Source organism: Oryctolagus cuniculus, chromosome 21 (genome assembly GCF_964237555.1).
Source record: "Oryctolagus cuniculus chromosome 21, mOryCun1.1, whole genome shotgun sequence".
Classification (NCBI taxonomy): domain Eukaryota; kingdom Metazoa; phylum Chordata; class Mammalia; order Lagomorpha; family Leporidae; genus Oryctolagus; species Oryctolagus cuniculus.
In genome coordinates this window covers 6,960,326-6,976,144 of record NC_091452.1, presented here as the reverse complement: position 1 = coordinate 6,976,144, position 15,819 = coordinate 6,960,326, and the positions used below count along the sequence as shown (strand labels likewise).

General features: G+C 59.7%; 1 protein-coding gene across 1 annotated transcript in view; it reads left to right on the top strand.

Annotated features, from left to right (window-relative positions):
* The window catches only part of MLXIP (MLX interacting protein), a 64,355-nt gene extending 49,651 nt beyond the window's left edge, over nucleotides 1-14,704 (top strand). The window contains exons 4-17 of the mRNA XM_002722734.5: nucleotides 1,570-1,659; nucleotides 2,022-2,063; nucleotides 2,377-2,548; nucleotides 3,176-3,265; nucleotides 3,728-3,819; nucleotides 4,584-5,238; nucleotides 5,490-5,611; nucleotides 5,703-5,883; nucleotides 7,272-7,393; nucleotides 7,960-8,061; nucleotides 8,159-8,286; nucleotides 8,472-8,595; nucleotides 9,678-9,807; nucleotides 10,706-14,704. Of these exons, the coding sequence (XP_002722780.1) occupies nucleotides 1,570-1,659; nucleotides 2,022-2,063; nucleotides 2,377-2,548; nucleotides 3,176-3,265; nucleotides 3,728-3,819; nucleotides 4,584-5,238; nucleotides 5,490-5,611; nucleotides 5,703-5,883; nucleotides 7,272-7,393; nucleotides 7,960-8,061; nucleotides 8,159-8,286; nucleotides 8,472-8,595; nucleotides 9,678-9,807; nucleotides 10,706-10,827 (2,172 nt within the window). The 3' untranslated portion in view covers nucleotides 10,828-14,704. The remainder of the gene's footprint in view (nucleotides 1-1,569; nucleotides 1,660-2,021; nucleotides 2,064-2,376; nucleotides 2,549-3,175; nucleotides 3,266-3,727; nucleotides 3,820-4,583; nucleotides 5,239-5,489; nucleotides 5,612-5,702; nucleotides 5,884-7,271; nucleotides 7,394-7,959; nucleotides 8,062-8,158; nucleotides 8,287-8,471; nucleotides 8,596-9,677; nucleotides 9,808-10,705) is intronic.
* Nucleotides 14,705-15,819: the final 1,115 nt, after the last annotated feature.

Here is a 15,819-nt window from a genome sequence, read left to right as displayed (position 1 = left end):
AGAGTGTCCAGAGCTGGGCTGATCCAAATCCAGGAGCCAGGAGCTTCCTGCAGGGTCTCAAGTATTTGGGCCATGTTCTGCCACTTTCTCAGGCACATTAGCAGGGAGCTAGATCGGAAGTGGAGCAGCCGGGATTTGAACCAGCACCCACATGGGATGCTGGCACTGCCAGCAACAACTTCACCTGCTATGCCACAGCACCAGCCCCTCAAAAACATTTATCACAGTGGATTCCTCTGGGGGCACCCAAGATTGATCGGGCTGCTAGATGAGGGAGAAGTTTTGAGTCTCTTTTTTCACTTCATATTCCTCTGCAGTGTTTGAATTTTGGCTAAGCTTGCTTACTGTTGTGATAAAAGGGGAAAAAAATAAAAAGTTATCTAATGAAAGAGTATTGACACTGTTGTATGTACTATGTCATGCATTAGACACTATCAAAGAGTATGTTTTTATTAGATATAATAAAGCAATATTGCAAGCCTAGTTTTAAAAAATTATTTACTTTATTTGAAAGGCAGAGAGAGAGACCTTCCATCTGCTGATTCACTCACCAGATGCCCCTGACAGCCAGGATTAGACTATTCCAGGCCAAAGTCAGGAGCCAGGAATTCCATGTGAGTCTCCTCTATGGGTAGCAGACCTTTAAGCACTTGGGCCATCCTCAGGTGCCTCCCAGGTACATTAGTAGGGAGCTGGATCAGAAGTGGATCCGCAGGGCTAGTGCTATGGTGTAGCAGGTAAAGCCACTGCCTGCAATGCCAGCACCCCATTTGGGCACCAGTCCAAGTCCCAGCTGTTCCACTTCCAATCCAGCTCCCTGCTGATGCACCTGAGAAAGCAGCAGAGGATGGCCCAAGTGCTTGGACCCCTGTACCCATGTGGGAGACCTGGAGGAGACTCCTAGCTCCTGGCTTCTGACTGGCTCAGTCCTGGACGTTGTGGCCATCTGGGGAGTGAAGCAGCAAATGGAAAATCTCTCTCTGTCTCTCCCCTTCTCTCTATAACTCTGCCTTTCAAATAAATAAAATAAATCTTAAAAAAAAAAAAAAAAAAGAAGAAGAAGAAAAAGAAGAAGTGGACTCAAAGCAGGCACTCCAAAAGGAGCAGGTGTCCTAAACGGCATCTTCGCTGCTGGGCCCAGCGCTCACCCCTCTGGTGTTTGCCAAGCACTCTTGACGGCTGGAGAAGTATTTGTAGGTCAGCTGAGGGGACCAAGGTGGGCCCCTCCAGGAGCGCCCCCAGGCTTTCCCGTCTCCCTAGTGAAGTGGAATTAGGTGCTGGTGGGGTCGCTTTCCCCCTCAGGCCCCGTACCTGGCTGTGCAGTTTGCTCTTGGGACGGGAAGCAGAGGCTGCTGGAAAGGGCACTGTGGGCTGCCTATGAGTTTGTTCCTCCCCTGCCCAGTGTTCTCTCTGGCCCTGTGCCCTCCTCACACAGGGTCCCAGAAGGCCCCTGTGGATATGGGAACACACAGTGGGGCACATCTGTGGCACAGCGGAGGAGGCAGGTTGTCTGAGGCCTGAGGTGGGCTGCTCCCCAAGCCACCCTCTCCTCTGGTCTCCATGTTGCAGGCCATCACCACGGAAGGAAAGTACTGGAAAAGCCGCATCGAGATCGTGATCCGGGAGTACCACAAGTGGAGGACCTACTTCAAAAAAAGGGTATCTGGCCGGAGCGCCCCGAAATGTGTTCAGGAGTACTTGGGATTAGGTTTGAGGCTGTGGGCCCCACAGCTGCCCTGCATGGGCAGGGGACCCACAGGAGGGCACAGCCCAGCATCCTAGGCCAGTCTGAGCGTTGCCGATGTGGGCGCCAGCTCTGTGCTGTTTCTATCTCCTCACTGGGAGTGGGGCTGGGAATCTCCCTTGTGTGGCATCAGCCTGGGGATGGCAGGGAGCAGCACCCTCTTCCAGCCTGTCCCCTGAGACAAGAGGCCTAGAAGCTTCTGAGAGTCTGCCCACGTGTAGAAGTGGGCCAGGACCTCGTGCCCTGCTGACGGCTCGTCTGCTCCCTCTGCTCACAGCTACAGCAGCACAAGGATGAGGACCTCTCCAGCCTGGCCCAGGTGAGCGGCGTCGAGCCCTGCAGCAGGAGAGGGCAGGACACGGCCTCCCCAAGGCTGGGGCTGGTCAGCCCCTTCGCACATGGAGATCTGTGAGCGACAAAGGGAAGAGTCCTGGCCTCTCTGGTGCGGGGTCTGGGGGAGCTGCTGTGTGCACGCCACCCCACTGCAGGGTCTGGGGGAGCTGCTGTGTGCACGCCGCCACCCTCCTGCCTTTCTCTGAGAGAGCAGCCATGGACAGCCCCCCAGTGCGGTGTGACTGGGAGTTCTGCCTTCTGCTGCCACCCTTTGATCTCTCCCCTGTCTGCTGGCCCAGGATGATGACATGCTGTACTGGCACAAACGTGGCGATGGGTGGAAGACCCCAGTGCCCATGGAGGAGGATCCGCTGCTGGACACAGACATGCTCATGTCAGAATTCAGTGATACCCTCTTCTCCACACTGTCTTCACACCAGCCAGTGGCCTGGCCCAACCCGCGGGAGATAGGTAACCCTAGCTCGAGTCCATGGGCCTGGAGCACCTGCTGGCTTCCTCCTTGACCATGCACCTCTGGCCAGGCTTTGCTGTGGGCCATTCCTGAGCTGTCACAGGTTTCTTGTCTGGGAAGTGGGCAGCCTCGGGTGACATGGGTTGGGGGGAGCAGGGCAAGGACTACAGACCAAGCCTTCCTGGGGCAGTGTTGCCCCTGGTACCACTGTGAGAGCTGGTGTGCTCCTGATACTGCCCCCCGGCAGGACATGAGGCAGGGCCGTGCAGCTCCAATGCCTCAGGCATGGACTCCTCCTGACAGCATTCGAGAACTCAGGGAAGACCCCCAGGTGGAGACTGGGAATGGGGAGCTGGGAGGGTGCTTCTGCCCAGCTGACTGTAGCTTGTTGGCACCTCCACCGAGTTACTCGATTCACCTTTCGTGTAAACTCCCACATCTTCTCTGTCCTCGGAGGAGGAGAATGGCTGTGAACCTGCACAAAAGCAGAAATCCCAGCCGTCCGCCTACATGTCTCCTTCTGTCTCTGGAACGTGAGCAGGGCCGGGAAGATCCGTCCAGGCCTCGCACATGTTCCTGCAGCCTTACCTGGGAAGGCAGACGATGCTTCTTTCTGGTTCTTGCAGCACACCTGGGAAATGCAGACATGATCCAGCCGGGGCTGATCCCTTTGCAGCCCAACCTGGACTTCATGGACACCTTTGAGCCTTTCCAGGGTGAGCATGGGGCAGACAGCGTGGAGCTCAGGTTCCGTGCCCAGCACGGAACAGACTGGTGCTCCTGGCCAGAAAACTGTTAGAATGGGCAACGGAGAGGACTTGGGATTTTCCAAAAAGTAAACTTTTTTTGTAGTAGCAGCGAGGTCTGGAGAATTTTTCTGGGACCTTCTCTCTCCAAGGAGGGTGTGACCATCAGCAGTTCTCCCTGTAGGCAGCAGAGGGTGCTGTGACACAGCCCCCGCCTGGCAAAGGCTCCTGCCACCATCAGAGCCGGGGAGACGCCAGCCTGGGAGTGTTTCAGTGCCGGGACTTCTTGCAGCCCAGGGCCCCTTGCTACAGTAAAAGTTCCCCTGGGAGGGGTGGCTGACCCTGGCCTCCCTCTGGGCAGCAAAGGCTCAGTCTTACTTCCTTGGATCTGAATTCCCTGGCACTCAAAAGGCCCCTGCTGTTGTTTTTCAGACCTGTTCTCTTCCAGTCGCTCCATTTTTGGCTCCATGCTTCTCACACCTGTCTCAGCACCTGCCCCAGATCCCAACAGCCCACCTGCTCAGGTAGAAGCTGGGATGTGGGGGGCAACTGGTATAGGGCTGGGCTAACGGCGTGAGTGGTCACGAGCTGGAGCTGGGCGTAGCTAGACCACTCAGGTGTGTCACAACGCCGTCCCAGCAGTTGTTGGAAGCGGACTGAGGTGTGTACGGGGTAGGGGCCGCCTGCAACCGCGTGCTGCTGCCTCAGGCTCTGGTAACCTCTGTGCAGCCACCAGACAGAGAAGAAAGGCAGATCATTCAGAACCCTGAGTTCTGGGTATTTCTTCCACTTCTTACTTCATAGTCAACAGAAGTTAGCTACTAGACACATGGCCACAGAGCTGGACAAAGTGGGCTCTCAGGCTGCCGTCTCCGGTAGGACAGTAACCCAGCACCATCCTGCCATGGAGACTGAGACCTGCACGGCTGATGCTTCAGGTTTTCCCTTGTAGGAAGAGGTGGCCTGACTAGAAGTTGATACTGTCCTGGGGGACCCACAGCAGCTGCGATCCAGGCCACCTCTGTCCTGTAACAGAAGATGGCAGAGACTTTGGGGACAGTCCTGTCGGGCTCCAGAAACCAGATCTGCCCAGGCTGCTGTCCAGCTGTGTGGCAGCCGTTGCTTTGTCTGAGCTCTGTGTTATCATTTAGTTCCTGCTGGAAACGAGAGCCCTGCAGGTTCCCCCGGGAGATACAGATCTGCTCCCTCGATCAGCAGCAGTGGGCATGGAGAAACGGGCTGGCCGACCCCAGCCTTAAGTCCTTGCCTCTTTCTCTTCCTTCCCCAGGGGAGCGTCCTGCCAACCACCACCCTCCCTGCTGTGAACCTTCCCGACAGCCTCATTGTGCTCCCCACGGCCCCCTCCCTGGATCCCGCAGATGGGCAGGGCTGTGAACGCACCTCCAGGACAGGGGACCCCTTTATGCAGCCCACAGATTTTGGTCCCTCGGAGCCACAGCTGAACGTCCCACAGCCCTTCCTCCCCGTCTTCACCATGCCCCTGCTCTCCCCCAGCCCGGCCCCATCACCCGTCTCACCAGTGGTGCCGCTGGTTCCTCCTCCCGCCACTGCCCTCAGCCCCCCAACACCCCCTGCCTTCCTGCAGCCACAGAAGTTGGCAGGAGCTAGCAAGGCACCCTCTGTCATCACGCACACAGCCTCTGCCACCCTCACCCATGACGCCTCTGCCACCACCTTCAGCCAGAGTCCGGGTCTCGTGATCACAGCCCACCCCCCTACCCCCTCAGCATCCCCCTGTGGCCTGGCGCTGTCACCTGTCACTCGGCCACCAGCTGTTGGCCCTCCCCAACCCTGTTTAACTTTTGTGCCCCCTAAACCTGTTCCCTTGACTGGGGGGAGACCCAAGCAGCCCCCCAAAATAGTGCCTGCTCCCAAGCCAGAGCCTGTGTCCTTGGTGTTGAAGAATGCTTGCATCGCCCCAGGTGAGTCAGGTGGAGTGAGCCGGCTCTGAGCACCCCCACCCCACACATGCACGCCTCCATGGAGCAGTGAATCAGGCTCCTGAGAGAACAGCTGTGGCCACCTAGTCTCCTTGTTCTTCTGTTTGTCCGCTTCAGAAAGTGGTTGGTTCCCTGGTGGCCTTGTCGTCCCCAGGCAGAGAGGGCTCGTGAGCTGTCCCCAGGGAGCCCTACTGCCCAGGCCCACAGCCCTCACCTCCCGCCTGTCCTGGCAGCTGCCTTTCCAGGCCAGTCACAAGCAGTGATCATGACGTCAGGCCCTATGAAGAGAGAAGGGATGTTGGCATCCACCGTGTCCCAGTCCAGTGTGGTCATCACGCCTGCTGCCATCGCCAGGGTGAGGAAGCCCTGGACGGACCTGTGGTGTCCTTCTCATTCCACAGTGGTGCCCCCCGCCCCGGTGTGACCTCTCTCCCATGTCACTGCAGGCTCCCCCTGGCGTCGCAGAGTTCCACAGCGGCATCCTCGTGACAGACCTCGGCCGCGGCACAAGCAGCCAGCCCGCACCCGTCCCCCGTCTCTTTCCCAGCACAGTGCAGGACGCCCTGGTGAAGGGCGAGCAGGTGCCGCTGCATGGGGGCAGCCCCCAGGTCCCTGCCGCGGGGTCTGGTGAGTGCTTACTCACATCTGGGTGTCAGCACTTTGTGGGCAGAAGATCCCAGCCTGCCCTGGGATCGAGCCTGGGCTTGTAGGACATGTGCAGTGAGGTCTCATAAGCTCTCCCTGGCCCAGCCTCAAAACATGAGGGACAGATGGCCAAGTGCCTGAGGCAGTGCCACTCAGAGCCAGAAGCATCCACCTGCTGGGGCGGAGCCGCCACTCTCCTGTCCTCAGAAAGCTTGACTCGGAGCTGCCAGTTCTTTATTTTTTTTAAAGATTTATTTTATTTATTTGAAAGACAGAGTTACAGAGAGAGGTAGAGGCAGAGAGAGAGAATCTTCCATCTGCTGGTTCACTCCCCAGATGGCTGCAACGGCTGGAGCTACACCGATCTGAAGCCAGGAGCCAGGTGCTTCTTCCGGGTCTCCCACGTGGGTGCAGGGGCCCAAGCACTTGGGCCATCTTCTACTGCTCTCCCAGGCCATAGCAGAGAGCTGGATTGGAAGAGGAGCAGCCAGGACTAGAACCAGTGCCCATATGAGATGCCAGCGCTTCAGGCCAGGGCTTTAACCCGCTGCACCACAACGCTGGCCCCATGCCAGTTGTCAATCAGAAGAGGGATGGGGACATCACTGCCAGCCTGGTTGCTGTGGCCATAGAAGCTGCCAGCCTTGTCTGGCATTAGTGTGGCTGTCCCTCGTGGCTCCAAAGCCCTGCAGACCTGGGAGCCCATTCCATGTCCTGGACCTCGCACTGGTGGGATGATCAGGCCAAGACTGCTGGCACTCCGGACCGTCTGCGGAGCCGGCAGAGCCGGGATGAGTGACTGCTTGAGGCTGGGCCACTGGGCCAGGGCTGCGGGCTGAACTGGTTCCATCCTTTCCAACACTGCGCCCTGAAGGGGGTGGGAAATGTCCTCTTCTTTTAGCTGAAGCTGAGTGTACCTGCCCCCCTCCCGCTGGAAGACACAAGCCAGGAGATCTGTCACTTAGAGGTCAGGCAGATGGGCACTGGCATAGTCAGGCAGTCTTCAGTCTGGAACAGTCCAGAAAGATAAAGACTGGGAAGAGCTGCGCTAGGTGCCCGGCGTGGTCGCAGGCAGGTGGGGTCCACATTCCTTGTCTGCACAGTCAGAGTCCAGCACTGCCCGCTGTGAAGCCCTGATTTACCCAGGCCAGAGTAGGTGGCCTCCAGGCATCCGTCACCCAGCGTGGGAGGGCTGGACAGGCTGCCGGGGACAGTGCTAGAGTGGCCACCAGACCCCAGGGCTGGGTCATCAAAGGGCGGTGTGGTGTTTTAATTTAAAATGTTGTGGAGTGGGTAAGATGCTGACAGAAGAAGGCACGTACAGAAATGCACCTTCTCTCTTAAGTCCCTGAGAGGAGTCTTCTCTGCAGGTCGGGACGACCCCAGCTCAGGGCAGGTGTCTCCATGTGCGTCTGAACAGAGCCCCAGTCCTCAGTCTCCCCAGAACAGCTCAGGGAAATCTGCAGGGCCCAAAACCATGGCTGCATTGAAGGTATCGTACATCTCTTGGCAGGGAGGTGGAGGGAGAGCAGCAGCAATGGGGGCTGCAGGTGCGGCTGGGGGAGCATCGGGAGCTTTGCAGCTGAATTCCCCTCACAGGGCCCCTCCCATCAGTCAGCCCCATGGTGATGGGGGCGGTTAGAGAGCTCTGGGTTGGTGCTGAGCCCAGGACCAAGTTGAGTCCCCTAGGTGTGGTAGTGCAGCCTCGGCCCCTGGCGGTTGCAGGAGGGAGGTGATAGCGGGAGGGACTGAGCAGCAGAGGGGACGTGCAGGTGGGCTGGAATGTGCCCAAGCAGACAGCGCTGCCAGCATGCGTGCCCCCGTCTTCAGTATTTCCGGTGCCCTGCCCTGCCCTGCCCTGCCCTGCCCCTCAGGGTGCTTCAGCACGGCCTTCTAGCTCTTTGCCAGCCTCTGCATAGTTCTTGCCCTGGCCCGCTGGGCACCCTACAGTGCTAATCTCCCCCGAGCTGCTCACTGTCAGAGTAGGTGGTGAGGCGGGATGAGCTTATGTGGCCGTGGTAAGGCCCGTGTCTCAGGGACTGGGTGATTCCCTGACAGAATCGGCAGATGAAGCACATTTCGGCCGAGCAGAAGAGGCGCTTCAACATCAAGATGGGCTTCAACACCCTGAACAGTCTGATCTCCAATAACTCCAAGCTGGTGAGCAGCCGGAGCACACTGAGGGCTGGGAGCAGGGGCAGGCGGCCTCCCCCGTGTGCCCGGGGGCTGCCGCCCTGAGCCACCTGCCCCTCCACAGACCAGCCGCGCCATCATGCTGCAGAAGACCGTGGAGTACATCACCAAGCTGCAGCAGGAGCGCAGTCAGATGCAGGAGGAGGCCCGGCGGCTGCGGGAGCAGATCGAGGAGCTCAACACCACCATCATGTGAGGCCCTGGGCCTGGGCTCCGTCACCAGGCGCAGGCGCAGAGGTCACCTTCCGTCCCCTCCTCCTCACACTGCCCTGCCTGGCCTAGCTGCAGTCCTGAGAAGGGCCAGCCCGCCCACTGGTGCCCCGGGTCCTCGTTTGCCAGCAGCTGCCCCAAAGCATCCCTGACTCCTGTTGTTTCAGCTCCTGCCAGCAGCTGCTCCCTGCCACGGGGGTCCCCGTCACCGTGCGCCAGTGCCACCGCATGCGAGACATGTTTGACGAGTACGTGAAGAGCCGGACGCTGCAGAACTGGAAGTTCTGGATTGTATCTTTGGCCGTCTTTGTCCCTCCTTCCTCATGCCAGCCGCCATGGTATGCTTGTCACTGCGTCCATCAAGACAGCAGCCCAGGTGTCCCACAGCCGAGGGGATGTGGCCTGCGGGGCGCTCTGCAGGAAGGGCTCTGCTCTCCGCATCTCTGCAGGTGCAGCTGGCGGGGCTGAGGGGGTCCCTCAGCCCGGGGAAGCTAGCGGGAGCGGCTGAGCAGCCGAGCCCAGTTTGAAGCCTGCGCCTCAGACTGTGCTGTTTGTGCCGCATGGCCCCAGGTGTCCCAGTCGAGTGAGCTGGCCTGCGTGCCAGGGTCTGTCTCTGACCAAGGCTTCTGAATGCCAGGGTGTCTCTTAGGGATCACCTCTGACCTAGTCACTCTGTCCTGCCACACTGACCCTGTGTGAGCTGTTGGCATGCATGACGAGTGGCCATGACACGGGGCTGTGGGCAGAGAGGCTCCCTGCAGGCATCCGGGGGTCAGGAGCCTGCGCTCCTGTGGCGATTGTTAAACAAAGATGAACACTGGCCCTGGTCCCTGTGTGCCCTCCTGTCTGCTGTCTGGCCCAGTCCTCCCCCTGTCATTAGTGGAGCTGGGTGGTGTCTGGAATGAATTGGGACCTGAAGTGGGCATTGTCCCAGACCAGAGTGCAGGGGAAAGGGGGCCTGCAGGGGTGGGATGAGCAGCTGGCAGGTTTGTGTTCAACTCAAAGGACAGGCGTCATCTCCAGACTGCTCTTGCTTCCCCCTCTGGGCACCCGCAGTCTTGGAAAACTTCTGTGCTCTTGTCATCATGCAGACCAAAGAACTCCCTGTGCTGGCTCAGGTACTGTTAGCCAATGTTAGCCAATGTCTCAGTCAGGCAAGGTTGGGGCCAGGGCACCTCATGCCCAGTGAGTGTTCCCACACTAGCACTCTGTCTCTCCTGCTTGCTTGCTCGCTCTCCTTTCACTTGCTCACTCTCTCTCCCGTGGGCAGTTACCTGCCAGTCCCAAGGGGAGTCACTGGGCTTTTCTCCCTACCCTGAGCTACGAGCCCCCCAGCCCTTCATACCTACTCGTCCTTAACCCACGTCGTGCAGTTCAGCATCATCATCAAGCCGCTGTTTGAGTCATTCAGGGGGGTGGTGTCCACCAGCAGCCTGGAAGAGCTGCACCGGACGACCCTGTCCTGGCTGGACCAGCACTGCTCGCTGCCCATTCTCAGGCCAAGTGAGTAGGGGCTGTGCTGGGGGCTCGTGGTGCTCGTCCTGGTAGGGGGAGGCCCTCAGCTGGGGACAGTGCAGAGGTAAATGCAGATTCCTCTGCAGGCAACCTGGCTGGCAGTGCCAGGGGCATGGAATGTGCTAGCTGGGAGGCCGTGCCCAGAGTAGCCGCTGCAGGGCCAGCAGCTGGTCTCCGGGCTCCTGAGTCAGCACCTGCCAATCTGGTCAAGTTCAGCGTAGAGTTATTGAGCTCCTGCTCTCTGCCAGGCTCTGTGGCGGATGTTTCTGGAAGGTTTTTTCTTGTTAATTCTTCCAGTTACTAATAAAAGTATTTCCGCCTGGTGCCGCGGCTCACTAGGCTAACCCTCCGCCTGTGGCGCCGGCACACCGGGTTCTAGTCCCGGTCAGGGCGCCGGATTCTGTCCCGGTTGCCCCTCTTCCAGGCCAGCTCTCTGCTGTGGCCAGGGAGTGCAGTGGAGGATGGCCCAGGTGCTTGGGCCCTGCACCCCATGGGAGACCAGGAGAAGCACCTGGCTCCTGGCTTCAGATCTGCGCGGTGTGCTGGCTGCAGCGCACTGGCCACAGCGGCCATTGGAGGGTGAACCAACGAAAAAGGAAGACCTTTCTCTCTGTCTTTCTCTCTCACACTGTCCACTCTGCCTGTCAAAAAAAAAAAAAATTTTCCATGTTATGGTTGTCAAGGCTTAGTATTAAAACAAATGGAGCAGCCTTGGAGCAGCTGGAACAGCCTGGAACCTTCTGGCTGTTTGCAGCCCCTGTGGGGTTGGAGAGCTCGCCCACGGGCAGAAGTGGGAGTGCACGGGTCCTCTGTGCAGCCCAGCCCCCGGCTGTCACCTGGGGCTGCTCTCGGCAGGCCCTGTGGGCTGACCCCCTGTGTCTTGCAGTGGTGCTGAACACCCTCCGCCAGCTGAGCACCACCACATCCATCCTCTCCGACCCGTCCCGGCTGCCGGAGCAGGCGTCAGAGGCCGTCAGCAGGCTGGGCCAGAGGTCGGGGGAGTCTTAGCTGCTGGACTGGCCTGTGGACACGTGAGCTGCTGGGAGACCTCTTCCTGCCTGTGGAGAGGAGGCCACGCACCCTCTGCGCTGCGGCCCTGTGCCGCTTGGGATGCCTAGCTCAGGTCTGAGGCAGGGTCGGACCTGCCCCAACTCTGGCCCCTCTGGGGAGCCCCTTGCTGTGACTTCACTCGCAGACCTCAGTCACCCACCGCCCCTGCCCTCCTGGAGGCGCGGAGGCTCAGATTTGCCCCCGACCCGGGGTTCTTTGCAACCTGTGCTCTCTGGTGCCCCCTGCAGGGGCAGTGGAGGGCATCTTTCTCCCTGCCCCGCTCTGACAGCACCTGGCCCTCGTGGGTGGATCTCGACTTCATTCCAGGCTTCTGCACAGCGATGGCCTCCTTCCTGCGCATGGGCCTCTGGGGGGTGATGCTTTCTTCAGAGACCCCCAGAACACATGGGTGCAGAAGCAGTGGGTGTGGACGCTCGCAGGACAAGAACAGAAGCACAAACCACGCAGAGCTGCTGTCTGGCTCGGAGGCCGTCCTGCTGGCGTTTCGTCCGTTGTGGTTGAGTTCCTTGTGGCACGGCAGAGTCTGCAGTGTCACTGTGAGAATCTCATGGCAGGGACTTGGCCCAGGCCCTTCTCAGGCGTCCCCGGGCACCGTGGCCCTTCCGCCCTGCTCGCCGCTGACTTCCAGGCTGCAGACCGGGCCGCGGCAGGTGCGCCCCAGGCTGCTGACCCACCTTTTTGCCGCCAGCCTGCTCGCCACATCGGACCTTCATTGGGAAGCCCTGAACCACGCAGTTTTCAGACCAAAGATGCCGCCATGCCCACGTCGGTCAGTGCTTGTGTTTGCAGAGACGCTGAACGTCGACAGGCAGAGCTCGGAGCCCGGGCCTCGGGCTTTCTCTAAGGGTTGTCTTCAGACTTGGTCGGACTGGGGCTGGAGCGGAGGGGGCCGTGCCGGAGAAGCGGGGCAGCCCAAGCAGTCCTCACCCTCTCCAGTGGCCCTGTAAGTGGCAGACGCTCTCCCCAGCACAGGGGATGCAGCCAAGGCACCTCCTGGCAGGAAGAAGGGGCTTGCCAGGCTCCTGTGGTACACAGACCACAGGTGTGTCCTTCCACACCTGCCTGCTAGTCCTGGGAGGGCTTTGAGGGAGCCCTAGCGTTCCCCCTGAGGTTCCTGGAGACCTGAGGAACTGGGGTTCGGAAGGGCAGCCCCTCTGCGGTGGCCTCAGTTGTCGGGGGTGGGGGGAGTTTCTCTCCCAACCCCCATCTCTGCCGCGGGGCCCTGCGCAGCGGCCCGCTCCCATTTGCCTCAGCCTGTACAGGGCAGTATGGTGGCGCCTTGCCTGCCCACCCCGCGTTTACAGGCCTGCCTGCCCCCTGCTGGGCGAGCCCCTGGGAAGTGGGACTAGAACTCGTCCTTTGCACACAGCTCAGGACAGATGGGGAGTCACCTTCAGAGGGTGAAGGTCACTGTAGTAAGAATTCTACCGGGGTCAGAGGAAAGAAGGGGTCTGGGGGACGGTCCGGAGCCCAGCCCTGCCCACTCCTGTGCCTTGTAGCATTTGCAAATGACCATGTGGCTGGTCCGGCTGAGAACGCTCCTAAAGCAGTGGCTTTCTCCCCATCCTTGCTGGGAGGACTTTGTTTTTTTTTAACTCCATGGGATATAAAATTGGCCTTCTGCTTCCTTGGCCTACCTCTCCCTTTTGCTGAATTACTGTTCACTGCTGTTCCTGACTGTTGTCATATTTAAGGCTGTTGGGTTACGTGGGACTTGAAGTGTGTGTGTGTGTGTGCGTGCGTGTGCGTGCACACCAGCAGACCCTTAACAAGATGCATGTTTTTGTCTTTAGATACTGACTTAAGTTCACTTCTCTTGGTGCTCATGATTGCTGTGGCAGGGAGGCCATGATGCTGGACCTCTGCTGCAGCGTTGTGCGTGTGGCCAGGCTGGGGTCTAGCCTTGACCTCCGTGCTGCGCTCCTGGCCCGTGTTCAGGGACAGCTGAGGCCCCCGGGCAGCGGCAGCCTCACGAGGGTGCTGAGTGCCCTCATTTCCACCGTCACTCTTGTCCCCACTCCCAAAGAAGAAACTGCGGAATGCTGGCACTTGGAGAACAGAGACTCATTCAGAAGAGACCAGAACGCCCGCCTCCACGTGCCATGTTGGATGCCATCAGCAGCCAACACCCCCCCCCTTGGCTCTTTCACTATGAATGGGAGGTGCAGGTGCAGGATGGGGCTGCCATGGGGCTTTCTGAGAGCACATGGCAGCGCTCCTCCCTTCGGGGGGCCCACGCCCGGGGCAGGCCGGCGGCGGCGCCGAGGCTCGTGGTGGAGGAGGCTGGAGGGCAGGGGGGCCGTGGAGGCTGCCGTGTGCTCTCCGGCCCTGACTTGCACATTTCCTCCCTGAAGACCCGGTCCCCCCGCTTTCTAGAGGTCAGTCCTGGAGCTTGCGCTGGCCCAGAGTGAGGGGGCTTGGGTTCTTGGAGGACAGAGCACCCAGCACCCCAAGGTGGTGCCCAGCCCTTGTCCCTCCCCGGGAGGGGCCACGCCCACCACCTGCCCCCGCAGTCTGGGCTCAAGAGAGGGTCTTCTGGGGAGCATGAGGGTGCAGCTCAGTGACTGCAGTGGCCCTGGCCGTCTTCCCGGGTGAGTCCTGAGGCGGCCTGCTTGCTGCTGCTGCTGCTGCTGTCCCCACTGAACAAGACCCTGCACTCAGCAGAACTCTCAGAGAGCAGCGCTGGTCAGCGTGGGCTGGGCTCCTCCCGTGCTCCCGTGCGTGCGTGTGTGTGTGTGTGTGTGTGTGTGTGGAGGGGGCACTGGCCTCACGCTGCACACCTTGCCCTGGCTCAGGACTCCGTCCTTTCAGTACATCCAGCGTGGGCAGGCTGAAGACATCCCCTCCTGTCCTGCCTTCCTGTGCTGTCCCCGCTCCTCGGTGGTCTCTGCCTGTCTGCCTGTGGCCTCCCTCTGCCTGTGGCCTAAGTTGAGCCTCTCTTCCCCCAAGGAGAAAGGAAGTGGTCCTTCCTCAGATACCCTGCTCCCAGGGAGCTGTGAGGCAGCCACCCTGCTCGTCCTGCGGGGCAGAGGCCCGGGAGAGCACGGGCCTGAGCGGGTGTCTGGGGTCCTGCTCAGCGGGGGATGCACCCTGTGGTTCAGTCCCCTTGGCCCTTGGAGCACTGATCTGGAACAGATGAGCGAAGAGGGGGTGGCGCGCAAGGACGCCCACCTGGCCGTTTCTTCCTGAGCACGTGGCCCACACCCACCACACGGAACAATCTGCGTATCTGCCTTGCAAAAATTAGCCTTTGAAAACAAAAGGGAACTTCCGTTGAATGTTGACTTGCTGTGTGCGTGCGCTTGCACCAGCCTGCGCGTGTGTTTACTTCATGGAATTTCATCGTCCTGAAATTCCTTTCCAGTTATGTAGCAGAATTCAAAACCCTGGCCGTGGCTAATTTGGAGCGCTTGTGTTTCTCAGTGGAGCAGGGAGGTGGTGGAAGGTTGGCAGACACTGAGGTTTTGCTCATTTCCGCTGTTTCCCTCCGTCTGGGAAGGGGCCGTGGGCTCCTCTGCCTCCTCTGTGGTGCCATGGCTTGGCAGCCCCCCTCTTCCGTTTTCAGGCTTCGGTTTATCGCATCAATGGCTGGTGTTTTTCTGCTGTGAGCTTTGGAGCCGGTCACACCTCATGGGCTGAAAGACCCACCCGGGGAAGACTCTGGTTTGACCGGGGGCCCCTCCTCCGGCCTGCGTCCCTGAGCACGCCTCTGCCATCACCAAGCGTGTCCCCACCGCCTGTATTCAACACTACAATGCATTTGTAAAACTATATTTGCATCCAAGACAATAAAGAAAACTTATTTTTTTGAAAAGCCTGTGCTGTGTGGTTTTAAGTGTCGCCCTGCAGAGCAGATGGCAAGAGCCATGCAGGTGTGCTGGCTGGCTCCTCTCCAGGGTCGCGGGGTCAGCCTGAAATGGAGTCAGCGTTGGGGAAGAGACACGAGGTGGGTCCAGAGGAGTGGTGGTCCTGGAGAGGCCTCCATTCGAAGGGCCAGTGACAAGCCCCTGATGTGACAGACTGCCTGGGGCTCCCCAGGGTTCAGTAACCCATGGAGCAGTGCCAAGCAAGTGCAGGCTGCCGAGGCATGGCCAGTGTGGGTTCCAGATCCTGGCGATAGCCTCGGTCATCATGGTCTCCCTGTGGACCCTGGGAAGCTGGCCATGGAGTTGTCCCTTTGTTTAGGTGCCTGTGCCCTGTGCCCTCCACTGCAGCTCCCAGGGCCTCCACAGGGCGACCCAGCGTGGAGCCAGCCCTCGGCGGCCTGTTTGCTCCCACAGCTGCCCCAGTTCATCTCCTGATGACTGTTGTGTGAGCAAGCCCACTCCTGTCCCAGGGGAAAAAGGACTCATGACACAAAGCAAGACCTTGGGCCCAGACCCGGTCCCTGGAAAGGTGAGTGGTTCTGGGGGTTTCCTGGGGCTGGAAGGAAGTCCTTTCCCATTGAGCCAAGCAGCAAGCATCTGTCTTGTTCTTTGCAGTGTTTGGAGTCCAGCTCCACGTACATGGAGTCATAAGACATGCTAGGGGCGTAATTTGAACAAGTTTGAACGGGCCGGGGAGGGCATCGCCGTGCGAGCGCCCAAGACAGAGGCAGAAGTGTCAGGAAGGAGTGCAGCCAGGCCAGGATGTCAGCCCCAAGCTACGCGTGGCAGCTGCAGCCGTAGCCCGTGCCTCTGAGCCACCCGCACACTGCTGCAGCCGATCGCCCTGTTTCACAGAGGAGGAAACCAAAGCCGTTCCCGAGGTAACCCGACAGAGAGAAGGCCACAAGGTCCTGTCTGTCTTGCCCGCGACAGTGCCCTCTCTGTCCTGCTGCTGCTGAGCCGGGTCCTGGAGAAGCATGCTCTGTGGCCACCCCTCCCCTGACAAGAGCTCCCATTAGGTTTTCCTAGGCAACCCCAGGGCTCTCCCAGGGAGACCCCGCCC